Source organism: Artibeus jamaicensis, unplaced genomic scaffold (genome assembly GCF_021234435.1).
Source record: "Artibeus jamaicensis isolate MK-2021 breed Jamaican fruit bat unplaced genomic scaffold, CSHL_Jam_final scaffold_660, whole genome shotgun sequence".
Taxonomy (NCBI): domain Eukaryota; kingdom Metazoa; phylum Chordata; class Mammalia; order Chiroptera; family Phyllostomidae; genus Artibeus; species Artibeus jamaicensis.
The window spans coordinates 10,748,541-10,769,522 of record NW_026522052.1 but is presented as its reverse complement, the minus strand read 5'-3'; the positions used below and the strand labels follow the sequence as shown (position 1 = coordinate 10,769,522).

Genomic DNA, 20,982 nt, shown 5'->3' with positions numbered 1-20,982 from the left:
AGTGAAAGTAACAGGGTGACAGAGGTGGAAGGACAGGGCTCGGGGTCAGGGAAAAAGCTTGGTGTTTCAGAGGTGGAGGAACCACGGGCAGTGACAGAGTCCATGGCATGAGTGCCAGGCAGAGTGGAGCAGAGTGTGCAGGGCCGTGGATCTGCAGAGCCAGAGTGATGAAGGAGGTGTTCGCATGGACACTGAAGTCGGCCAAGGACGTGGTGAGACAGATGGATTTAGTGCGCACACTGCGAGCTGTGATTTCCCGGATGCAGAGCCCCGAAGGCTGCCTGGCCCCAGCTGCTTGCTTCCTAGGAACGTTGCGGTCCGTGGTCCCTCATTAGTCTCTTCTGCTTCTGCACTGGACTTGCAGAGATGAACCAAGTTCTCTGCTAACGATTTTAATGCCCACTTGATTTTACTCAAATGTGTATAATCCAGAAAGATGGTGTAAACTTCCCTCAGGGGAAAAGATGGCAAGTGCCAAAGGAATTCAGATTCATGGCTGGCCCTGTCCTCAGCCCAGTGAGATGCAGCTCGGAGACTTGCCAGGGCGGTACTGCAGGAGCAGAGCCCCAGAGGCCGTGGCAGCCCGAGTGACTGCCCCACAGTCCCGGCCTCGTCCCTGGAGATGGCCTGCATTGCACTGCATTGCCTTTCACTCCACTGCATTCTGCTGCACTGTATGGCATCGCATTGCATTCCATGACTTTGCATTCCTCAGCATTCCGTTCCACTACATTCCATTCTAGCCTCTCCATTTCCAGGCTCTGGAGAGCCAAGTGCTAAGAACTGATGAGGATAGAAGGGGCCAATTACTCTGAGCTATTTCTGGGGCACATTAGGGCTCCTTCCCCTTACTTGGTTCAAGCATTGAAGGCACTCAGGGATCCAGGGAGCGATGGCCAAGGGGACTCCCCAACAGTAAGGTGAGTCTGGAGAGTTCCCAGAGACCACAGTGCTCATTTCCAACATCCTGTTTCATTTCCACACACTGAGGAACAGCTGACTGCATGAGTCAGACGGATACTTAGTCAGTGGGAGTTGCCTTCAATCTCAAGGAAGCTCTGCTCCTTGCCCAGGTGATGTGCTGACCCAGTGACCAACTGGATGACCTTGTGTCGCCCTCTGGTTTTAAAGTTTTGTGTTTTGTGAGTAACTCATAGTTGCTTGTAAGAGGGGAGGGGAAGGGAGAAGACAGGGATGGAGTGCTTTTCCAAAGGACCTTCCAGAGGAAATTTTTCCATCTGTGGCTCTGCCTTCTTATTTCGTGTTCAATGAATATACAGCCAGGTATGTCTGCTGGCCAAGATGATGGAGTAAAAGGTGAAAATTCAGGGGGGACTGAAGCCAGTTCCACTGGGTTGAGATCCCGGAACCACAGGCAGAGAGACCTGGAATAAGTCACATAACCTCTCTGATCCCCACTTTCCTTGTCTGGGAAATGTCTGTGCAAACCCACAACATTTTGGTGGACAGGACGATGCTCTGACCACCTGAGCCACCTGGCTAGGGCTCTCCTTTCTGATTAAAAAAAAATCTCTACACTAGAGTCAAAACTATTCTGACATATTGTCTTCTTAAAGCTTAATTTTTTCACATGAAGTCTTCCATCTATTACTAATTGATTATTTTATATGGCTTGAAGTAGGGATACATTTTTTTCCAGGTAGTAACCAATGATCCCAACAGTACTTATTGCTTAGTACCCGTGTCTGGTAATGATTTCTTGGTCACACATCAAATACGCGTATAAGTATAGCTTGTATCCCTGGTCTGTGTGTCTGGTCCTGCACGAACAGCACAGGAGCTCAACCACTAGAGCTGTATAATAAGTTTTGATGTTGTGGTATAAACTGCAACAGGTTTTTTTCTTTTTCTTTCATAAAGCAAGTGCCTTACTGGAGCTTTGATTTCCAAGGCATCTATTTCAGAGTGGCATCTACCTCCGTGGAGGCTTTTTTAAATAAACACATTGCCAGTCATGCCTTACTCAAAGGGTTGGGCTGCCTCCCCAACTGAGTTTTCTTTGTTTTAGAGATCTTGACTGATTTCAATAACTGACCATTTTGGGACATTTTCTTCCCTGCTTTAAATTCCCTCTCTTATGTTTTAAATTCACCGATCAAGAGTGAACCCAGGCAGCCCTGGGCCCACAACCTTGCTGTGTGGCCCCGGTGGGCTGTGTGATTCCCAGGTCCTGGGAGTAATGAACTTTATTTTTTCAAAGTTTCTTGGTGGCTTTTGCCAAAGGGTATCTTGTAGTCATAATAAGAACCACAAAGCCGGCTCCCACTGCATCATTCACGATACTCTGAGGGCAATGCAAAACCGGTATCCGGTGGCTGATCCCTGCCCCCTTCTTTTTCAGAAGGGTCTTGGCTATATTTGTGCCTTTCAGCTTGTCAAGTTCCTTGAAAAGCTTATAGAATTGACTGAATACATAGAAAGAACTGACACTGTATAACAGTAACTCTGCCTACTCATGGACCTGCATACCTCCTTCTTTATTCAGGCCACCTTTAATATCTTTTGACAAAGTTTTATAATTTACTTTATATAGATCTCCCACATATTTTGTGAAATGTATTCTTAGTTAACTTGTTAAATCTCCTGTTGAGATTATTTGCAAAGATTGTTGCAATAATCCCTACCGTCCCTTTGCAATGCTTCCTGCCCCTCCAGGAAAGAAGTGGAATATTTTTCTGCACCCCTTGGAGCTAGGTCCCTTTGCAATGCTTCCTGCCCCTCCAGGAAAGAAGTAGAATATTTTTCTGCACCCCTTGGAGTTAGGCTGCTTTGTAAATTACTCTGACCTGCAGAATTTGGGGGCAGTGACACCATGGAGCTTTGAAGTCTAGGCCTCAAGAGGTTGTGCAGCTTCTGCTCTTGACCTTGTAAAACACAGCTCTGTGACTACCATGTGAAGAAGCTGTTTAGCCACAGAGAGCAGAGATGAGCGGTTCTAACTGAGAATTTGAAAACTTACTTGCCAACAGCCAGTGTTCATGGATGTGCCCGTGAGTGAGGCCGTTGTCAGCATCCAACTCCAGCTCAAATTGCCAGGTGATACTGTCACGTGAGTGACTTCACACAGCACCAGCAAATGAGTGGCCAGGCCGTGTCTGGCCCCAATTACTGACACAAAGAATGTGTTGAAATAAAATGATCATTCTTTTTTAAGTCACTCAGTTTTGGAGTGGTCTGTTACAGACCTATGAAGAACTGAAGTATGCTAGTATTCTGTCTAATAGTTCATAGATGTTTCTGTGTTTTCTATGTAGAAAAATCATATACTCTAAATATAATGACATTTTTGGTTTTTCATTTCCCACACTTACACGTTTTTGTTTCTTTCTTGCTTTACCAGTTCAATGTTGAATACAAGGGATGATCATAATTTCATATTTTTCGTCTCCTTGTTTGTGTGCCTTATTCTGAATCATTTCTTCACATACATCTTCCAATGAACAAACTCTTTGTCTATACTTAATGTGCTGTTTCATTTGCACTTTATTTTAATAAGTTATATTTTTACTTATACGAATTCTATTTTGTTTATTTTCAAATCTGGTCACTTTTGCCAGTCTCTGGCTGCTTGTTAATTTTTGCGATTTTGCCTTTTATTTATCTAATATAATTGCTTTATATTTTATCGCTGATAAATCTCAGCATCCAAAGGCCTTGGGGGTCTGAGTCTATTGCTGCTTAGTCTGCTGACTCATTCATGGTGATGTGTTTGCTTCTGCATTTACTGACCTTTCACCGCAAACTCTCCTGTGGTTGGTCTCAAGCTCTGAAAATTTTAGGATTTACTTTTCTCCAGAGAGGATTTGCATTTTTATTTGAGAAACCTAGGATACTGCCAAGTGGGGACCCTTTCCGGGACACCAGCTAATGCAGGAGTCTCAGGCCCAGCTCCCCCACCTTGTCCCTGGTCCACTACCGGGCTGTACAGACATTTGTCCCTGGGTCACCCACGTTGTGTGAGGGCTAAGGGCGAGCTCTCATACACACTGATCCTTCTGCCTGGAACATGCACTCTTTCATCATTTTTTCTCCACCTGATTAAGTAATCTTTCTATTGCAAGACTAAGTTCAGGCCCATTCTTTCCCTAGATACCCTAACCCGGGTTAGACAGCACTCATATGCTCCCAGCACAGCCTGCATCTACCTGGGCTGCCACTGCATCCTCCATCCTGTATTGTAACAACCTGCTGAGCTGCTTACCTGTCTGTCTTCCTCCCTGAGACCTCATTTCCGTAGGAGCCAGGGCAGAGTTAGGCTGTTTCCCCAGTGTCTATCACAGGGTCTGGTCCAAGGTCAATTAACAAGTGTTTTTGAATAAACGAAAAAAATACCTAAATGGATGAATGGGTGAGTGAGTGATGGTTTTGGAATGGACAATTTGGGGGGTTGCAAAGAGGGTGGAGGATTGTGAAGGAAGAGGAGAAGAAAAAAGGGAAATGACTCATGTTTGAAAGTTTGTTTTGTTCTTCTTGCTTAAGTGGAAGAGAGTCGCCATTTCATTTGGTCAAAAGTTTATTGAGCATCCAGTATGTGCTAGGCACTCTGCTAGATGCTAGAAATACAAAGATGAAGATCCAAACAAAATAAAATAAAAACAAAACCGACTTCCTTACTCTCCCACCCTTCAGCCCGCTCTCCCCACCCACCCCAGGCAGATATGGCTGGAGCCTGGGAAGCTGGGCCTGGGCCCCAGGGATTCAGCAGCAGGACATGGAGCACAGCAGGGCTCTCAACTCCTCTCATGCTATCCTCCACCCCCGCCTCTCAGGGCCGACCAGCATGTACCCCTTCTCCAAGTGCTGCACCTCTCATCTGCCTGAGCAACCTACCCTGTGTGCATTACCTCTGGGTGAGGCACCTGGGGAGGTTAGGAGAGCAGTTCTGGTTAACCACGGACTGCAGCCCAAATGAGCAGGCAAGGGCTGCTGGGCCGGGGGAGCTGCCAGGTAAAGGTGGAGGGCTCAGCTGGAGATATTTTTGCTCTTGGGACTGGGACAAAACTTGCTCCAGTGTGAAGGGTGGGGCACAGGGGACTTGGGAATTGCTCTGTGAGATGGTGGAGAGCTGGAGCTGGAGTTTAGGAGGTTGAGGAGGGGCCAGGGATGCAAGTACCCCCAGAGGCACCAGGGATCAGAGGTCAGAAGACCCAGAAGGTCTCCTCCTTCTGCTTTTTAGTTGCCCTCTCTCCTCACACAGTGGATTATTGTCTCTCCTACAAACTGTTCCACAGGCGGGGGCATGGGCAGGGCCTGGCTACACAGTGGCCAGCTTCTCTGAATTCTGCTGTTGGTGTGGTTAGGGAGTCTGCCCTTCTCTTGTCTCTTGGGATCTCAGTATCTGGGAGCAGTGCAGGGAGGAGGCAGGAGGCCAAGGGCTGCCTCATATCTTCCTCATGTCCTGGGGAGCAGTGAGCCTCCCTCCCCCACCCCCACCCCCCATTTCTCTGCAAAGACAAATCTTAGTCTCTCGCAGCTGGAGGGAGCTCAACAGCCTTTCCGGGAGGAATGATTGTTGAAAGGCTTGTGTTGTAAGGAAATGGGAGAAGGCGTAGGTGTGAGGGTTAAACACAGTCCTTCACTTCATCTAGCTGCCTGGGCCAGGGGAGGGCGAGCGAAACCCCTTCCCTCTAGAAACAGACGCTTAAGAACAGCGCTCTGCAGACACTGGAACTGGCATTGGACTTTGCTTAGTTCAGACTGTTGTGCGTTTTGGGCGGAAGGCCTCTCTCATCTGGGCTTGCGGGAAAGAGTGCGCTAGTCCTTCAAAGGGGAGGGAGGTGCGCTGGGAAGCAGGAGAGCTCCCTAGGGAGGGCACGGGATGGTAACAGGAGTTAGATTACTGATGTTAGTTTCCCTAAGACCTTTGAAGGACTGCACAGGAAATGTAATAATCTATATGGTCCTAAGGGGTACAATCTGTATCCACCGGGAACACTGCCGGTGAACCGGAATCAAACGCGACCCGGTTTCCTCCCCAAATCACTCTCTGGCGCCCCTCTGCGTCCTCCATCTGCACTCGCTCACCCAAGTCCTCAGACGAGACCCGAGCACCCCGAGCGCCCCCGCAGGGACCTCCCCTCATCCAGCTTTGCAGCCTCTCCCACCACCCCGGCGGGCACCCGTGAGGGAGGGCGGGTCCCGGACGGTTCAGGCGCTGATCCCCACCGGGCCGGCCTCCTCCTGCTCCCGGATCAGGCGCGCGCCCGCAGTCCGGAGTGAGCGCGAACGACTAGGCGAGCCGGGCGCCCTAGACGGCGACGTGTGCGTCCGGCCCGGGGCAGGGGAGGGCACCGGCGAGCGTGGGTACCGGCGGGCAGAGCGCACCGGCAGCCCGGGTGAGCGGCCGGGAACTGCGGGTGACACGGAGTAGGCGGGCGGGCCTGGCTCCGTTGCGCTCCGGGGCTCGGTCGCAGGCTCCTCCTCGGTCTCCGGGGCGTCCTGCAAGGACATGTGCCAGGGTCAGCGGCCAGAGGCCAGGGCTAGGGGCGCATCTGGTGGTGTTCCAGGGCGCCAGGAACAATGAAGTGAAGGAGATAGTTCTCTACATCCTCCCACCTCTTGGAAGGAGGCAGACAAAGGTCTGATTTTCCTGTTTTGTTTTTGTTTTTGTTTTCAATGCACAACACTTAGCATGGTGCCTGGCAGGTAGTAGGTGTTCAGTAAATACTGAAATGCATTAACTTGAGTGCTTTGTCTCCTTATTGTCCCCTTGCCACCTGTCTCTGACAGCCTGGGATAGAGTTAGTTATGGAATAGAGTTGGTGTCCAAAGACCTAGGCTGGAAGCCTGGACCTGTCACTTAGTTCCTTTGTTGATCCTGGGCAAGTCATTTCACTTTTGTCAGCCTTATTTTTCTAATCTATAGAGTGGAGATGGCACGAATACTTCTCATGTTATTCTGAGTTCTATTAAGGGATATCCCTGTGGTATGGCTTCGTAATGCCAGGACGCGGCAGGGGCCCGCAGTGCGTGTGAGACACCCAGCCCAGAGCTGCTCACCTTGTCCTTCAGGATGTAGAGTGCCATGGGGTTCTTTCGCTCCTGCTCCGCGCTTCGGGGAAGGGCATCTGCTGCACAGGACAACGGATGGGGTGGCTGGCCCGGTACGGGCCCTCTCCCCATCAGTCAGCACCTATATGCTGCTCCCCAACTGTCCAGCCAAGTCCCCACCACAGCTTCCACCAAAGGCTCAGCAACAGGTGGGCTCCTACCTTGGCCGCACCGCTCCCTGCTCTGTAGTCTTCGAGCTGTTGGTGGAGGAAGGGGCCCTGCAGAGCCGGCTTCCTTGTGGCCCACTTCCGCCTTTTCCCAGCAGCCTGCTGGTCTAGGTGAGGACTGGACCGGCGAGTGGGCCGCCGGGAGCTCACCTTCTGGTTTCAGGCCATCATCATTCTGATCCATGTATTCCAGGGAGTTTTGTTTCTCCAGTTTCCTCTTCTTTCTGTAAACCCACCCAGCAACCCATGAACACAGCTGCCGAGTGTGAGCAGGAGGAGGTCTGGGGTGGGGGACATAGGCAGTGCGATGGCCTTAAAAGAGGCCTGAAAACAGGAGGATGGGCTGGAATGAGTCACATCTAAGGCTGCCTCCTGCTGGTTGCTAGCTGTGGTGACTGTTGGCGAGCCATTTAACCCATGTGAGTGCCATTGTCCTTATCTGTAAACTGCAGGTGGTCATACTTAAAAGGTAGCGCACTAATGCCAACCACAGTGCCCAGCCCACGAAAGGTGCCCTGCAAGTGGAACCATTGTTAACAGTGCAGGGCTGTCGGGGGCTGTGAGCACAAGGAATGATTCCATTCACGGTACACACAGTGGTGAGAGGGCTCTCCTGGGAAGAAGTGCAGGGCCCTGGGAAGAAAGCCATTTAAAGAGACTTAAGAAGAGAGCTTGGGGTTGTGGATGGAAGGGTTGGGGTGCTCAGGGTGTGGAACTTGAGAAGTTACCCAGACTTTTTGGAGGGTTTCCAGCAGGCACAGACCGTCACCAGAGTCACAAGGAGGAAGATGCCTCCTGTGGACAAGATGATGTAGAGCGAGCTTCTTCCTAGGGAGAGAGAAAGGCGGAGAAGTGAGAGAGACTTCAGAGGAGGCGCCAGGTGGGGTGAGGAGGACTTCCTGCAGGGGATGGAAGAGCAAAGGAGCCCCTGGTGGCATGGCTGGCCCACAGCAGAGCGTGCCCAGAGCCCGCTCCCCAACTGTTGCCGTCCTCTATGGAAAGTTGGCCCCATCTCTCTCTCCCTCTGTCTGGTATGTCCGTAGCCCCTCATGGGCACTGTCAGGGCTTTGAGTCCTAAAGGGAGGGCAGGCAGGGGGACTCACTGTACACAGTGATTTTGATGGGCAGGCTGCGGCCCTGGCTGATGGGGTTCTCCACCACACAGCTGTACAAGTCGTCGTCCTCCATGAGCACGCGGGTGATGGTGAGTACCTTTTGGTCAGGGGACAGGAGCATTCGCGAGTCATTGAGGAGAGGCTTGCCGTCTTTCAGCCAGGTGTAGCTGGGCTTGGTGCCGTTCTCATGAGAGCAGTTCAGGGTGAAGGCTTCGCTGAGCTCCAGCACAGTGGTCGAAGCCACTAACACCTGTGGCCTTGAAATGGGCACTGAGCCCGGGTAGGGGAGCCTGTGAGCCATGGGCCAGAAAGCTTCTCCCTCCCCCCTCTTAGCCACCTTCAACACAGCACAACTCAATTTGTGGTTGGAGAGGCCCTTCAGAGATCGGTAGTCAAGTTCTTTACCTCCACCCACCCACCCACCCACCCACCCACCCACCCACCCATCCCGTCCATCCATCCATTTATTCACTCATTCACTCACCCATTTACCAGCTATTTATTGAGCATATGCTAAGCACAGGAGGTACAATGCTGAACAAGACAGCCATGGTTCCTCCCCTCATGGACCTTCCCTTCCCTTCCCCCCAAATACCTTTCCGAGATGTCTTAAACTGACCCAGTGTGGAACTACGAAGCCTAAGTCCCACTGTCCGGGCTCAGATATTGGCTCGATCACTTACTAACTGCATGACTTGCACAAGTTACTCGACCTCTTTGTGCCTCAGTTTCCTCTTCTGCAAACGGGGCTGATGATATTAACTATCCATAGATTATTATGAGCATTAAATGAGTCGATATATGCAAAGCCCTTAAAATAATTTCTGGCATGTAGCAAGCACTCTTATCATATTTACTGTACCCTCCTATCTGCTAATTGCTAACGTCCAGCCGGCTCACTCCCAACTCCCAGGGGGGTTGGGCCTCGGCTTTCCCAGCCTCCAGCAGACCCTGTCCAGTCCCAGGCCCATCCCTTCCCTTCTAGAGCGTGTTACCGTCGACAGTGAGGTTGATGGTCTTCTCCCCCGTGAAGGTGTCGTCAGTGATGGAGATCTCGACCTCGTAGGTGCCCTCATCCGCCAGCTGCAGGTCGCTGAGCAGCAGGGAGCCATTTTCAAAGAGGCGGATGCGGTCTCGGTAGTCGGGCCGCAGGGTGCCGATGACCTCTGTGCCAATGGACTGTACCACGGTCACTGGCTTGTCCCTTTTCAGCTGCCACTTCACCACAGGCTTGTCACTGCTGGTGCTGCTGTACTGCACGGACAGCAGGGCCGACTTCCCCACCGTGCCATGGATCAGGCGGACCGGGCTGGTGATGTTCACCCCCTGCAGGGGCTCTGGGGACAGAGGCCCACAGGCAGAGGCCAGCAGCATCAGGCGCTTGGCTCCCACTCCACTCCCACCTCTAAGTTCTCTGATCTCTTTGTGCCTCCCTGTTCTGGGCCCATCACCCCTGTCAGCCCTGCCTTCTTAGTCTCTGCTGCCATCTGTTCCTCCCTGGGCGGTGGGCACCTCTGCTCCTCCGTCATCCCTCACACCCATTCAATTGCTCTTAACCTTTCATCTATTGGCCCTCTGCCTCTGGCACTTTCCCTCATTGGCCTCCTCTTGAGGAAGATTCCAGCTCAGCCACGCCCTGTGTGCTCCATTTATAGAAATATTCATTGAGTACTTACCATGTGCAAGATGCTATTCTACATCCTTGGGGCACATCAATGTGCAAAACGAACAGACGAAGTCTTTAACCCCAGTAGCTTATGTCATTAGACCTTAGGGTGAATGTGTCAGGGTTTCTTCTCGGTTGGGAATTGGGAGAGTGAGGTGAGTGGAGCCATGGAGAAAGCATGGGGACAGAGATCCACAAAGAAAGGGCTATGTGACAGGACAGTGCCAATAAAGGGGAGTTCAGGGGCCAAAGACAACAGGGCCACCCTCCAGTCAGACCAGCAGCCTCTCCTGTCCTTGCCTCAACTGCCTGCAGCATCTTACCAGGCCCACCCAGTGCAGAGCAGCCCTGTGACTGGGTGGACGGTTTTGGAGATTCACCCCAACTCCAGCCCAATGTGTACTGTATCCCCTTTAGCAGAGGGATTTAGTGGGCAAAACCGGAAGTGTGGGCTCAGCGGGCCTTGTGAGCTTGGGCTCCGCCAAACAACTGGCTGTGGGTGGGTTTGGGCAAGTCGCCTTTCTAGGCCTCACTCTCCTCGTTTAGAAAACAAGGATAATAACAGCAACAAGAGCAACTGCTGTGTCAGGTTCACAGTGGGAAAACCTAGTGTGTGTGTCAGTTGTTGTTGTGTAGGGCAGAGGACACAGAGACTTGGGCCCCATTGTTGACCTGGGAGAAGTCACTCATGTGTTTGGGGCTCAGGTTTTCCGTGGGTCCAAGGAGTGGCGATCCACGTGATTTCACCGGTTTGTTTCTGCCGGTAATTGTGGGATTTTACCATCTTGCCCATGGCTGCCCCAGTGGCTGCCCCGTCCAGAGCCACATCTCACACGTCAGGGATGTCTGAGGCACTCTGGGGCCCGACACGTGCTGTTCGTTGGAGTCACCTGCTCACTTGTAGAGCAGAACCGCCACCTGAAGAAGAGCCTTCCGAAGAAGATGTCAGTTGGGAACGGGGCTGAATTGAGCTGGACGGACACGTATATGTCAGGTCTCAGTCCCTCTGTGTCCCCAGCTGTCTCTTTTGACTGTCCCTGCCTCTGAAGTTTCCTCTGTCCTTCTCCTCCCTATCTCCCACTCTGCTACTGCTGCCGTCTAGGTTTGGGAAGCTGCGCTGTCTCCTGCCATTCCTCATTCCTCTTCTTGTGCTGAGAGGACCCAGGCCAAACCTGGAGGCGATCAAACTAAAAGGTTAGTCGTGGAGATCAACGTAAATTTAACTGAGCTCAATGAACATGTTCAATCCATTTTTAGAACAAGTGTTTTGTTAAGTAGTGAGCTCATCATTTTTGAAAGTGGTCAAGAAAAGGCCAGTTGACTATTCTTTCATGTCTTTCTGCCTCGGTTCCCACCTCTGTATAATAAGGCGGTGGGACCACATGATCTTTAGGGGCCTTTCAACTCTGATATTCATTACCTGCCTGGTAGACTAGAATCATAAAACCTTCAGTGTAGAAGCAACTACTCATGACTAAAGCTGGCATATGTATAAATATTTTGTGCTTGTTATTGAGGAGTCCATTTGGGGGAGAAGAATGAATAATTCAATTCTTTTCAAACATTCTTATTAAAGGTATTTTTGTTCCCACAGAATCTTATATAAAAATAACAGAAATGAGTACTGAGGGGGTGGGCTGGGATGGGAGTAAAAACCAGAAAACTGTACTTGAACAATAATTAAATAAATAAATAAAAATGAAAGAAATGAGATCTAGCTCCAGCTCCCCTGATTTGGCGGAGAAGGTGGTGGGTGCCCGAGTCCTGTCCTCCACGCTAACTCGGAAAGTTACTAGGAATCCCTGTGACTCTAGATCAGACCGAAAGCCATCTGACTGCGTGATCCTTAAGATTTCTTCCAGTTCTAGTTTCTGTGATTATTGACCTGCCTGGCAACGGCTAGGTCCCAGACTTGATTTGATTTAGAAAAGCAAGCCTTCAACTTTCCCTAAATAGACAAATAGGCTTGGTTAAGTGTGATCGGGGTGGCCCCAGACGAAATCATTGTGTCCCCCAAGTCCATGATGGTGATGATCAAATAGTTGGGAAATACTTAAGCTCCTGCCTCAGGACCCAGTTCGGAACAGTGGGGTGTGCATGTGGGGGTTGTATCTGCAGAGACCTCCTGGGGCTGAGGAACCCCAGGCACAAACTTTGAGGGTCTCATTTCCTCTCTCCAGGAGACTGGACAGTGACAGTCCCAGAGCCGAGGAAAAGTAGAAGGTGTTCTATCTCCCTTCTATCTTCGCTGGCTCTCTCTTGAGCTCCCCCCGAGTGTACTCTCTCCTATCCCCTGCAAGGTCCTGCTGATCCTTCTGTGATGTCTTTCCCCCTCAAGCTTGCTCTTTCTACCAACTTAAACTTGATTTCTTGGGGATGCAAACACTGGAGAAGCTACAGCACATGGATTGCCCCAGGCCTCACCCTCCTCTAGATGGGAGCCTTCCCCCTGCCCAGGACTCACAGGGGTATGCCTGAGCGTCAGGAATAAATGGAGCAGTCTTTCTCAGAAGCTGACAAAGAGAGCATTTTGCCCAGCAAACATTGTTTCCCAAAATTCTTGCCAAAACTGGAGTCTGTATGAAGGTCAGGGTACCACCACTTTCAAGGGTCACAGAGAACTGGGACAGACGCCAAGGCAGGACACAGAAATGAGGAAGCGGCTGACAACTGTGTTCCGCTGTAGGAATAAAAGGGACTAGGACTAATCAACCTTGAGAAGTGATTAACTTAATTACTGTCCCTTAGTCTCTGAGGCATCATTTTGTAGGAAGTTTCTCTTCCCCCTGGAGGCTGAACAAAAGGAAACGGACATTGCCTCAAGATGTACCTGTCACCTTAAAGAGTGCCACACTGGGTCAGGTAGGTGGCTTTCTTCAAGTGGGATTTTGACCTGCTGTGACATCAGGCCATGTCAAGCTTTAAAGGATAAGAATATATTTGCCAATAGCCTTGGGTTCCCCTAATAGCCTCTTCCTGATCCTCTTTGCTTGGCAAAGGTTTCCATTTACTGGTATTTGCCTTAAATTTACCTTTTAAAAGTGTCAGGGAGACGGTGCCAAACATGTATTGTAGGGCTTGGTCTGTATACACCTGATCCACAATCTCTGACACCACAGACCACAGTTATATCCCTTTCTCAGGTGAAGGACTTTTTGTTCTGTTTGAATCTGTCTCCACAGGGAAGTCCCTCCATCCCCTTCGACTTCCCTTCATGGACGCCCTTCTCTGGGCTTTCTCCAACTCTGTTATTTCTTTTTTTAAGATGTGGTTTCCAGAACCATATACAATAATTCAAGGTCAGTACACAGCATTGTTTTCTAGAAGAAAAAATATTGCTTTCTGATTTTTTTCTTCAAATCCAATTACTACGTCTCAGTGGGGGAGTACTAATGTTGGACCATTTACACTGCCTGGCTTTTTTCCCCCTTTATTCTCACCCAAGGACATTTTTTCATTGCTGAGAGAGAAAGAGAGAGAGAGAGATTAGTGCAAGAGAGAAACACTGATTCATTGACTGGCTACCTCGAATATGCACCCTGACCAGGGATCGAACCTGTGAGCTGTGCACCCCTTGGTGCATGGAACATCGTTTGAACCAACTGAGTCACACTGACCAGGGCTGATTTTGACTTTTAACATCCTCCCTAATGATTGATGCTCTGAGAAAACAGCCCACTCCCTGGTCCTGCATCACCAAGTGCGAACATCTGGGGTTATTGTGTTACATTCTTATGTTGTTCTTGTTAAGACCTACAAGGGTCCACCAGAGTGTGAAATCATTTTAAATGTCAACCACTTAGAAATGTAGGAGAAAACCAAGGAGCAGAAATTGTGAAGAAGGCCTTTGGGATACAGGATGAAAGCGATGCTCGGTAGCTCTGAAGACAGCCAACAGCATTGCAGTGACGCACAGAGAACTCCACGTTTGGACGGCTTAACTCCTCTGTGGTTAAGCTGTCAATTCTCCCCAATTTGACTTATGAACTTAATACAACACCGAGCAAAATCCCAGGACGTTTTCTTCGTGACATTGGCGCAGACAGATATATAGATCAATGGAACAGAATAGGGAGTCCAACTACAGACTTGTGTATCACCGTCTGACTCGGGACAAAGGTGGCTTTGCCATGTAGTGGGGAAAGGACTTTTTCCCCTAATAAACAGTGCTGGGCCATGTAGGGAAAAAGGTGAATCTTGACCCTTCATACCTGACACAAATATCAGTTCTAGATGGATTGGAGATCTAAACGTGAAAGGTAAAACAATAATGCTTTAAAAAGAAAAGAAAGGAGACTATCTCCACAACCTGAGGACAAACACAGGTTTCTCAGAAAGAACACGAGTGTGCAGTGCCCATAAAAGGAGGAAATGATCTGTTGGACCCAATACAATCAAGAGCTTCTGTTCATCAGAAGACGCCATGGAGCCCGTGGAAAGGCAAGCTGTAGAGCAGGAGATATTTGTCATACATATCCACAAAGGACTCATACCCAAAATATATTTTTAAACTCCTACAAATCAGTGATTTTTTAAAAAAAGTTCAGAAAACTCAATAGAAAATGGGCAAAAGATTTGGAATAGGTCTTTCATGAAAAAGGATATTCAAATAATGAATAAAAATTTGAAAAACATACAACTTCATTAATAACCACGGAAATGCAATTTTAAACCATCATTTGATACCAGCAAGGCTGGGTGTCCCTTGTCTGAGGCTGCCTTGGTGGTCACCACCACAGCACAGGAGATTTAGGGGAATCTCTGGGAGCTGGGGTGACATGGTCCAAGCCCCCTTTTAGGCCAATCTTAAAAACAGCATTTCCCAATTGAACAAAAATACAATAATTTAAAAATATATTAAAAAAACAGTATTTCCCAGCCTCCTTTGCAGTTATGTATGGCCAGATGACTGAGTTCTAGCTAACGAATCGGTGGAAGTGGTGGGTACCACTATAGGCTGGTGTAGGGCCCCCTCGCCCCCTTTTTTAAAACTCCCTAAGTGAAAGAAATGGAGATGAACCTCAGGGGGACCATGGGGGACACATGTCACGGTTGACAGAGCTCCGTCGGCTTGGCTCCTGAAAAACTCCCTGGAGCAGAGTCCTACCTCATCCCAGGCCTGGCCTGGGACTTCATTGTGCTACTCCATGGCTCATGGCAAGAGCTTAAATTTTGGAATTTATTTGTCACAGAAGTCGGCATTTTCCTAACTAATATACTGATGATGGTGGAAATGTCCTATAGAACCTCAGCTCTTTACTGCTCTGAGTTCGCAGCAGTACGATGGCCTGAGCCTGCACTTATTCCTTACCTGTCATAGGTCATATCTCATTCTTACTGGCATAACTTATATTTAGAATTTTTTTATTATTTAGTAAGTTATATTCTCCCACACTTTGGGCCCTTTGTCACCTTTTGTTTTTTGCCCAGTCACATGGACAAGCAACATCTTTCTATAGTTTTTTCCTTATCATTTGATGACCCGAAGGGGTTGGGGTCGTCTCTGATTTGTATATTGTACATGCACTTCCTATTCCCGATACCTTGTCTCCAAACCTATTGCTCTTGCTGTTTCCTCAAGTCGCTGTAATTTCCACCGAGACTGTTCTCAGTAAGGCTAATAGTAACCCCCTGAATGCTGTACCTAAGCGACTCTTTCAGGTCCTCGTTACACTGGACACCTTTGATACCTCTGATGTAAATTCTCCAGAAAACTCAACTGCCTCCACTTCCTGGCCACCACAGTCTTGCAGTTCTCCCTCTGTCCGTGGGACTATTCCTCCTTGGTCTCCTCAATGGAACTTTTCTCCCCACAAATCTTGGGGTTACTCAGTGATCAATTTTCAGCCCATTTTCTCATCCTGGCTGCTATATCGAATCTCACTGTTTTAAATCTTCCCTGTGGGCTGAGAGCTTCCAAATGCCTTTATCAGCCCTTACTTCCCTGCCCCACCCCCCAGCTTCAGACTGGTTAACATTTCCTCACGCCTCATAGGAATGCCAGCCTTGACATGGACAATATGAATTCTTGTATCCCCAACGTTGTATCCTTGTTTGTTTATGGTTTCACACGGAAACCTTACCACCCTCTCTGGATCCTCCCACTTCTGACTTTCCCTCCAAAATATTATCTCAACTCGTCTCATTCCCTCTCTCTTTAGTCTAACCTAGCCCATATTATTTCTCTCCCGAACTATTGCATTAGCCTTGAATTGTGTTCCCTCAAATTTGTATGTCGAAGTTCTAACTCCCAGCACCTCAGATTGTGACCTTATTTAGCAGTGGGGTCATTGCAGAGGTAATTAGCTAAGATGAGGTCGTACCGGAGGAAGAAGGTAGCCCATAATCCAATGACTGGTGGCCCTATAGAAAGGGGAAATTTGGCCCTGGCTGGTGTAGCTCAGTGGATTGAGCACTGGCCTGTGAACCAAAGGGTCTCCAGTTCGATTCCCAGTCAGGGCTCATGTCTGGGGTGTGGGTGAGGGTCCCCAGATGGGGGTGCATGAGAGGCAACCACCCATTTTTTCTCTCCCTCCCTTCCCCTCTGTCTAATTTTTTCTTAAAAAAGAAGAGGGGAGATTTGAAAAAAGGGTGGGGATTTGGACACAGACACAAGCACAGGGAGAATGTCAGGTAAAGATTGTAGTTATGCTGGCACAAGCCAAGGAATGACTAGAAGCAGAGAGTTCTAGAACTTTCCTAACCCCATCAGCTGGGCCTGGCCAACATCTTCGTCTCAAATTTTAGTCTCCAAAACTGATGTGAGACAGTAAAGTTCTGTTGCTCAGCCCACCCAGTTTGCGGTTTTTCATTAGCGCCACCCTAGGAAACGTACACAGGGTTCCTTTTCCATCTCGTTTGCCCCCAGTTTCCCCGATGATGCGTCACAGCAGAGCGAGTCATCCACAGTCCACGCCTGGCCCAGCCAGCCCCCAGACCGAAGCCTTTCAATGCCTCCCTAACCCATCGCCTATGGACTGTACTCCAGTGTACTTACTGCCATCCACACGGCCCTTGCCTAACTCAGCTCACTCTTTCCTCTCCAGCAAGGACAGCAGCTGGGCTGTTCCCAGGCACAGGATGCCATTTCAGGCTGCTGACCTTTGCCCATTTTTCCAACAACGATGTCCACTCTCCCTAACCCTACCTATTTTTCTGCTCCTTTGGAATTCAGTGCAGACATTCCCAGGTGACCCCTCCTGCCATTCCCCCACCCCACCTGCACCACCAGCACCAGTTCCTGTTGGGGCAGGTGACCTGTCTCAGGTCCTGGGCACCTTCTTCATACCTGTCTTGTGATAGTTTCTGTGTTTTTTTATTAAAGTGATCTCTGCATCTGTTTGCCCAACCAAATTGTGAATTCCTGGACTCTCTGGAACAGTGTGTGCATGTGTGTGTACAAAAGAAATATACTTAAAATAAGGTGAATTCTCCAAATAGTTGGCAGGGGGTGGCATAGGAGGCAGGCGTCTATGGTGTGCATTATGGGTAGGTTGGTGTTCAGAGGCTCGTTATCTCCAAACTTCTTACATCTCTTGCTGCTTTACATTCAAAGGAGCCAAGGTGGGGGCTGGGGAAGCACAAAACCAAGAGTTCCCCACCCCTTCGAGCCCCACTGTAATCCTTGGAAAGAATGCTGAACTGGCCTGTGCCAACAAGACATCCTATAAGAAATGGCTCATTGCCCTTCATCTAATGTCCTGAGTGCTGCGAGAGCTCCAAAGTCACGCAGCCCGGTGGGGGAGTGGGCAGGGGCCAGGCAGCAGGCAGCAGAATGAAGAAATACATTCAACACTAATGCCTGAATTCACTGAGATTCTTCCCACGGTGGCAGCTCTCTTCCCTCCTCCCATCCTAAAGGCATTCTGGCCCCACATGCTCCCCTTCCTCACCTTTGAAAGCCCCCGTTCCTTCTCCGAACCCTTTCTTACCCTTCTGGTCTCCTACCTGTCTGGATCAGGAGAAGGTAGACAAAAGGAGTGAGGCGCAGGACGCTGAAGGCTCTGGACAGGGCTCCCCTTTCTCTCCTCATTTTGGGTGGCGTTCTCCAGCTCTGGTGGAGACAATTAGCATGATTTCTTCACTCTGGGCACGTCCCTTTGTACCACTCAGAGTTTCTCTGCCCGAGCACAACCCTGCCAACTTCCCTCTGAACACACAGAGCTCTGTGTGTTGTTGGGCTTGTTCTTTCTTCTCCTTCAGACCTGGCATTTTCTAGTTTCAAAGCCCTGCATCCCCAGTTCGGAAGGGGGTATCTGGTGAGGAGATAATCTCCAATGGGGGGGCCAACCTCATGGGTCCTGGGGGCCCAGCATTTCTTCTGTCTGTGCTGAGCCCCACACCCGGGGGTGAGATGAGGATTGGGGCTAAATAGGGACTGGGGCAGGACACACGCTAAATTGGACCTTGTGTCCCAACCTATCCTGTCTCCACTGCACACTCCTTGTTCCTGAGAAGGAGAGTGTATGCCAGGAACAGCCCTCCGGAAGGTTTTCAATAGGGAAGGATAGAAGCTTTTATTTTATTTTTTAAATATATTTTATTGATTATGCTATTACAGTCGTCTCATTCCCCCCTTCATTCACCCCCCATCCTGCATACCCCCTCCCACCCACATTTGCCCCCTTTAGTTCATGTCCAAGTGTCATAAATTCTTTAGCTTCTACATTTTCCATACTATTCCTGCTCTCCCCCTGTGTATTATCTACCTACCATCTATGCTACTTATTCTCTGTACCTTTTCCCCCCCTTTCCTCCTCCCACTCCCCTGTTGCTAACCCTCCATGTGATCTCCATTTCTGTGGTTCTGTTCCCATTCTAGTTTTTTCCTTAGTTTGCTTTTGTTTTAGGTTTGGTTCTTAATAACTGTGAGTTTGCTATCTTTTTACTATTCATAGTTTTTATCTTTTTTTTCTTAGATAACTCCCTTTAACATTTCATAGAATAAGGGCTTGGTGATGATGAACTCCTTGAACTTGACCTTATCTGAGAAGCACTTTATCTGCCCTTCCATCCTAAATGAAAGCCTTGCTGGATAGAGCAATCTTGGATGTAGGTCCTTGCATTTCATAACTTGGAATACTTCTTTCCAGCCCCTTTTTGCCTGTAAGTTCTCTTTTGAGAAATCAGCTGACAGTCTGATGGGAACTCCTTTGTAGGTGACTCTCTCCTTATCTCTTGCTGCTTCCAGGATTCTCTCCTTCATTTTAATCTTGGCTAGTGCAATGATGATGTGCCTTGGTGTGTTCCTCCTTGGGCCCACCTTCTTTGGGACTCTCTGAGCTTCCTGGACTTCCTGGAAGTCTATTTCCTTTGCCAGATTGGGGAAGTTCTCCTTTATTATTTGTTCAAATAAGTTTTCCATTTGTTGCTCTTCCTCTTTCCCTTCTGGTACCCCTATAATTCAGACGTTGGAACATTTAAAGATGTTAGGAACCTGGAGGTTCCTAAGCCTCTCCTCATTTGTTTGAATTCTTGTTTCTTCATTCTTTTCTGTTTGGTTGTTTCTTCCTTTTGGTCCACTCCACTGATTTGAGTCCCAGTGTTGTTTCCATCACTATTGGTTCCCTGTGCATTTTGCTTCATTTCACTTAGTGTAGCCTTCATTTGTTCATCTAATTTGTGACCAAAGTCAACCAATTCTGTGAGCATCCTGATCACCAGTGCTTTGAACTGTGCATCTGATAGGTTGGCTATCTCTTGGTTGCTTGGATGTATTGGCTCTGGGGCTTTGATTTGTTCTTCCATTTGAGCCTTTTTTTTGTGTGTGTGGGGGTCTGGTCTCGCCTGTTAAGTATGAGGGGCAGAGCCTTAGGTGTTTACCAGGGTGGGAAAATCCTGTGGCTGGGTTGTGACTCTAAATGTGGGGGCGGGATCAGAGAGAGAACAATGGCACTTGCTTTGCTCTCTCTCTCAGATTTCAGTCCCCTTTGCCGCTTCCCACAAGCAAATTGGGCCTTTCTGATGCTGGTTCCCAGGTGGGTGGGCTTGTGTACATTGTAGGACCCTGTGGGTCTCTCCAGCAAACTCTCCTGTGAAGCTGGGAGCCTCTCCTGGCACCTCAACCCCCACAAGTGTTTTTAATTGGTGCTTTAAGGCTTTATTTCTCAGTGCTGGGGGCCTGAGGTGCACGGTCTGTCTCGTTGCCTATTTTTGTCTGGCTTATCTGCATGTGAATGTGTGACCTTATTCGGCCAACTGCCTTGCATACCTCACTAGGTCTGCTCATTGCCACCCCAAACCTGGGGTCCACCAGCCACTATTTTTTCTGCCATGACCCATCTCCACTGGCCGCTGACTCTGCCTCTCTTACCAGTCTGGATGAATGTTTTGTTGTTGTCGGAATTCTGTGCAGTTCAATTTTCTGTCAGTTCTGGTTGTTCTTTTGTTTCTAAATTTTTGTTGTCCTTAATTTTGGTTGTGCAAGGAGGTACAGTATGTCTATCTATGCCTCCATCTTGGCCAGAAGTCAGATAGGAGCTTTTAAAAGGCTGGGGAATGAGCCCTGACTGGTGTAGCTCAGTTGGTTGGGTGTCATCCCGCAAAGCAAAGGGTCACTGTTTCAAGTCTTGTACATGCCTAGGTTGCAGGTTTGGTCCCTGGCCAGGGCGCATATGAGAGGCAACCAATCGATGTTTCTCTTCCTCTCTCTCTCCTTTCCCCTCTCTCTAAAAATAGATAAATACTTTTTTTTCAAAAGCAGCTGGGGCATGAGAGATTCCAGAGAAATGCTAAAGAAATGGAAAACCCTTCTTCCACCCCAAATGAAGATTGGACCATGGCCTGAATTCTATTATTTTCATACATGTCTGGTTCTACTTGGGGTTCTTTTTCTTATCCTAGAATCATGCAGATGCTGGGGACCTCTCCCCAGAAGCTCCTCTGTTTGTTCCCCAGCCTCCAGCTAATTTTCTATAACACGTCAGAGCAAGGGTAAGGTGGCTCCAGAACAGCCAGCTTGTGG

At 49.0% G+C, this 20,982-nt stretch overlaps 2 protein-coding genes across 3 annotated transcripts; one reads left to right on the top strand and one right to left on the bottom strand.

Annotated features, from left to right (window-relative positions):
• Positions 1 to 4,801: 4,801 nt before the first annotated feature.
• On the top strand, positions 4,802 to 5,614 carry LOC128626558 (putative cancer susceptibility gene HEPN1 protein). Its single transcript, XM_053659435.1, is given in 3 exon segments — positions 4,802 to 4,871; positions 5,076 to 5,119; positions 5,122 to 5,614. Coding segments are annotated over 3 exon segments (426 nt in total). The 3' UTR covers positions 5,434 to 5,614.
• Positions 5,615 to 6,102: 488 nt separating this feature from the next.
• Positions 6,103 to 18,148, bottom strand: HEPACAM (hepatic and glial cell adhesion molecule). Of its 2 annotated transcripts, none has more exons than XM_037134200.2 (7): positions 17,967 to 18,148; positions 9,349 to 9,690; positions 8,342 to 8,623; positions 7,967 to 8,066; positions 7,233 to 7,462; positions 7,021 to 7,091; positions 6,103 to 6,459 (listed from the first exon to the last, which is right to left on the bottom strand). In XM_037134200.2, the coding sequence occupies exons 1-7, from the start codon at positions 18,049 to 18,051 to the stop codon at positions 6,169 to 6,171; spliced, it is 1,401 nt and encodes a 466-aa protein (XP_036990095.2). In that variant the 5' UTR covers positions 18,052 to 18,148; the 3' UTR covers positions 6,103 to 6,168. The 2 variants fall into 2 exon arrangements, with proteins under 2 accessions (XP_036990095.2, XP_036990096.2); XM_037134201.2 differs by having other exon boundaries at positions 7,021 to 7,088.
• Positions 18,149 to 20,982: the final 2,834 nt, after the last annotated feature.

Bases quoted from the DNA above. Each gene is read 5' to 3' on its own strand.
- HEPACAM (XM_037134200.2), bottom strand. From the start codon at position 18,051: ATGAGGAGAGAAAGGGGAGCCCTGTCCAGAGCCTTCAGCGTCCTGCGC. The intron at 9,691-17,966 runs GTAGGAGACCAG...CTCTGTCCCCAG, and splicing joins CCTTCTCCTGATCCAGACAG to AGCCCCTGCAGGGGGTGAAC. The intron at 8,067-8,341 runs GTGAGTCCCCCT...CTCTCTCCCTAG, and splicing joins CATCAAAATCACTGTGTACA to GAAGAAGCTCGCTCTACATC.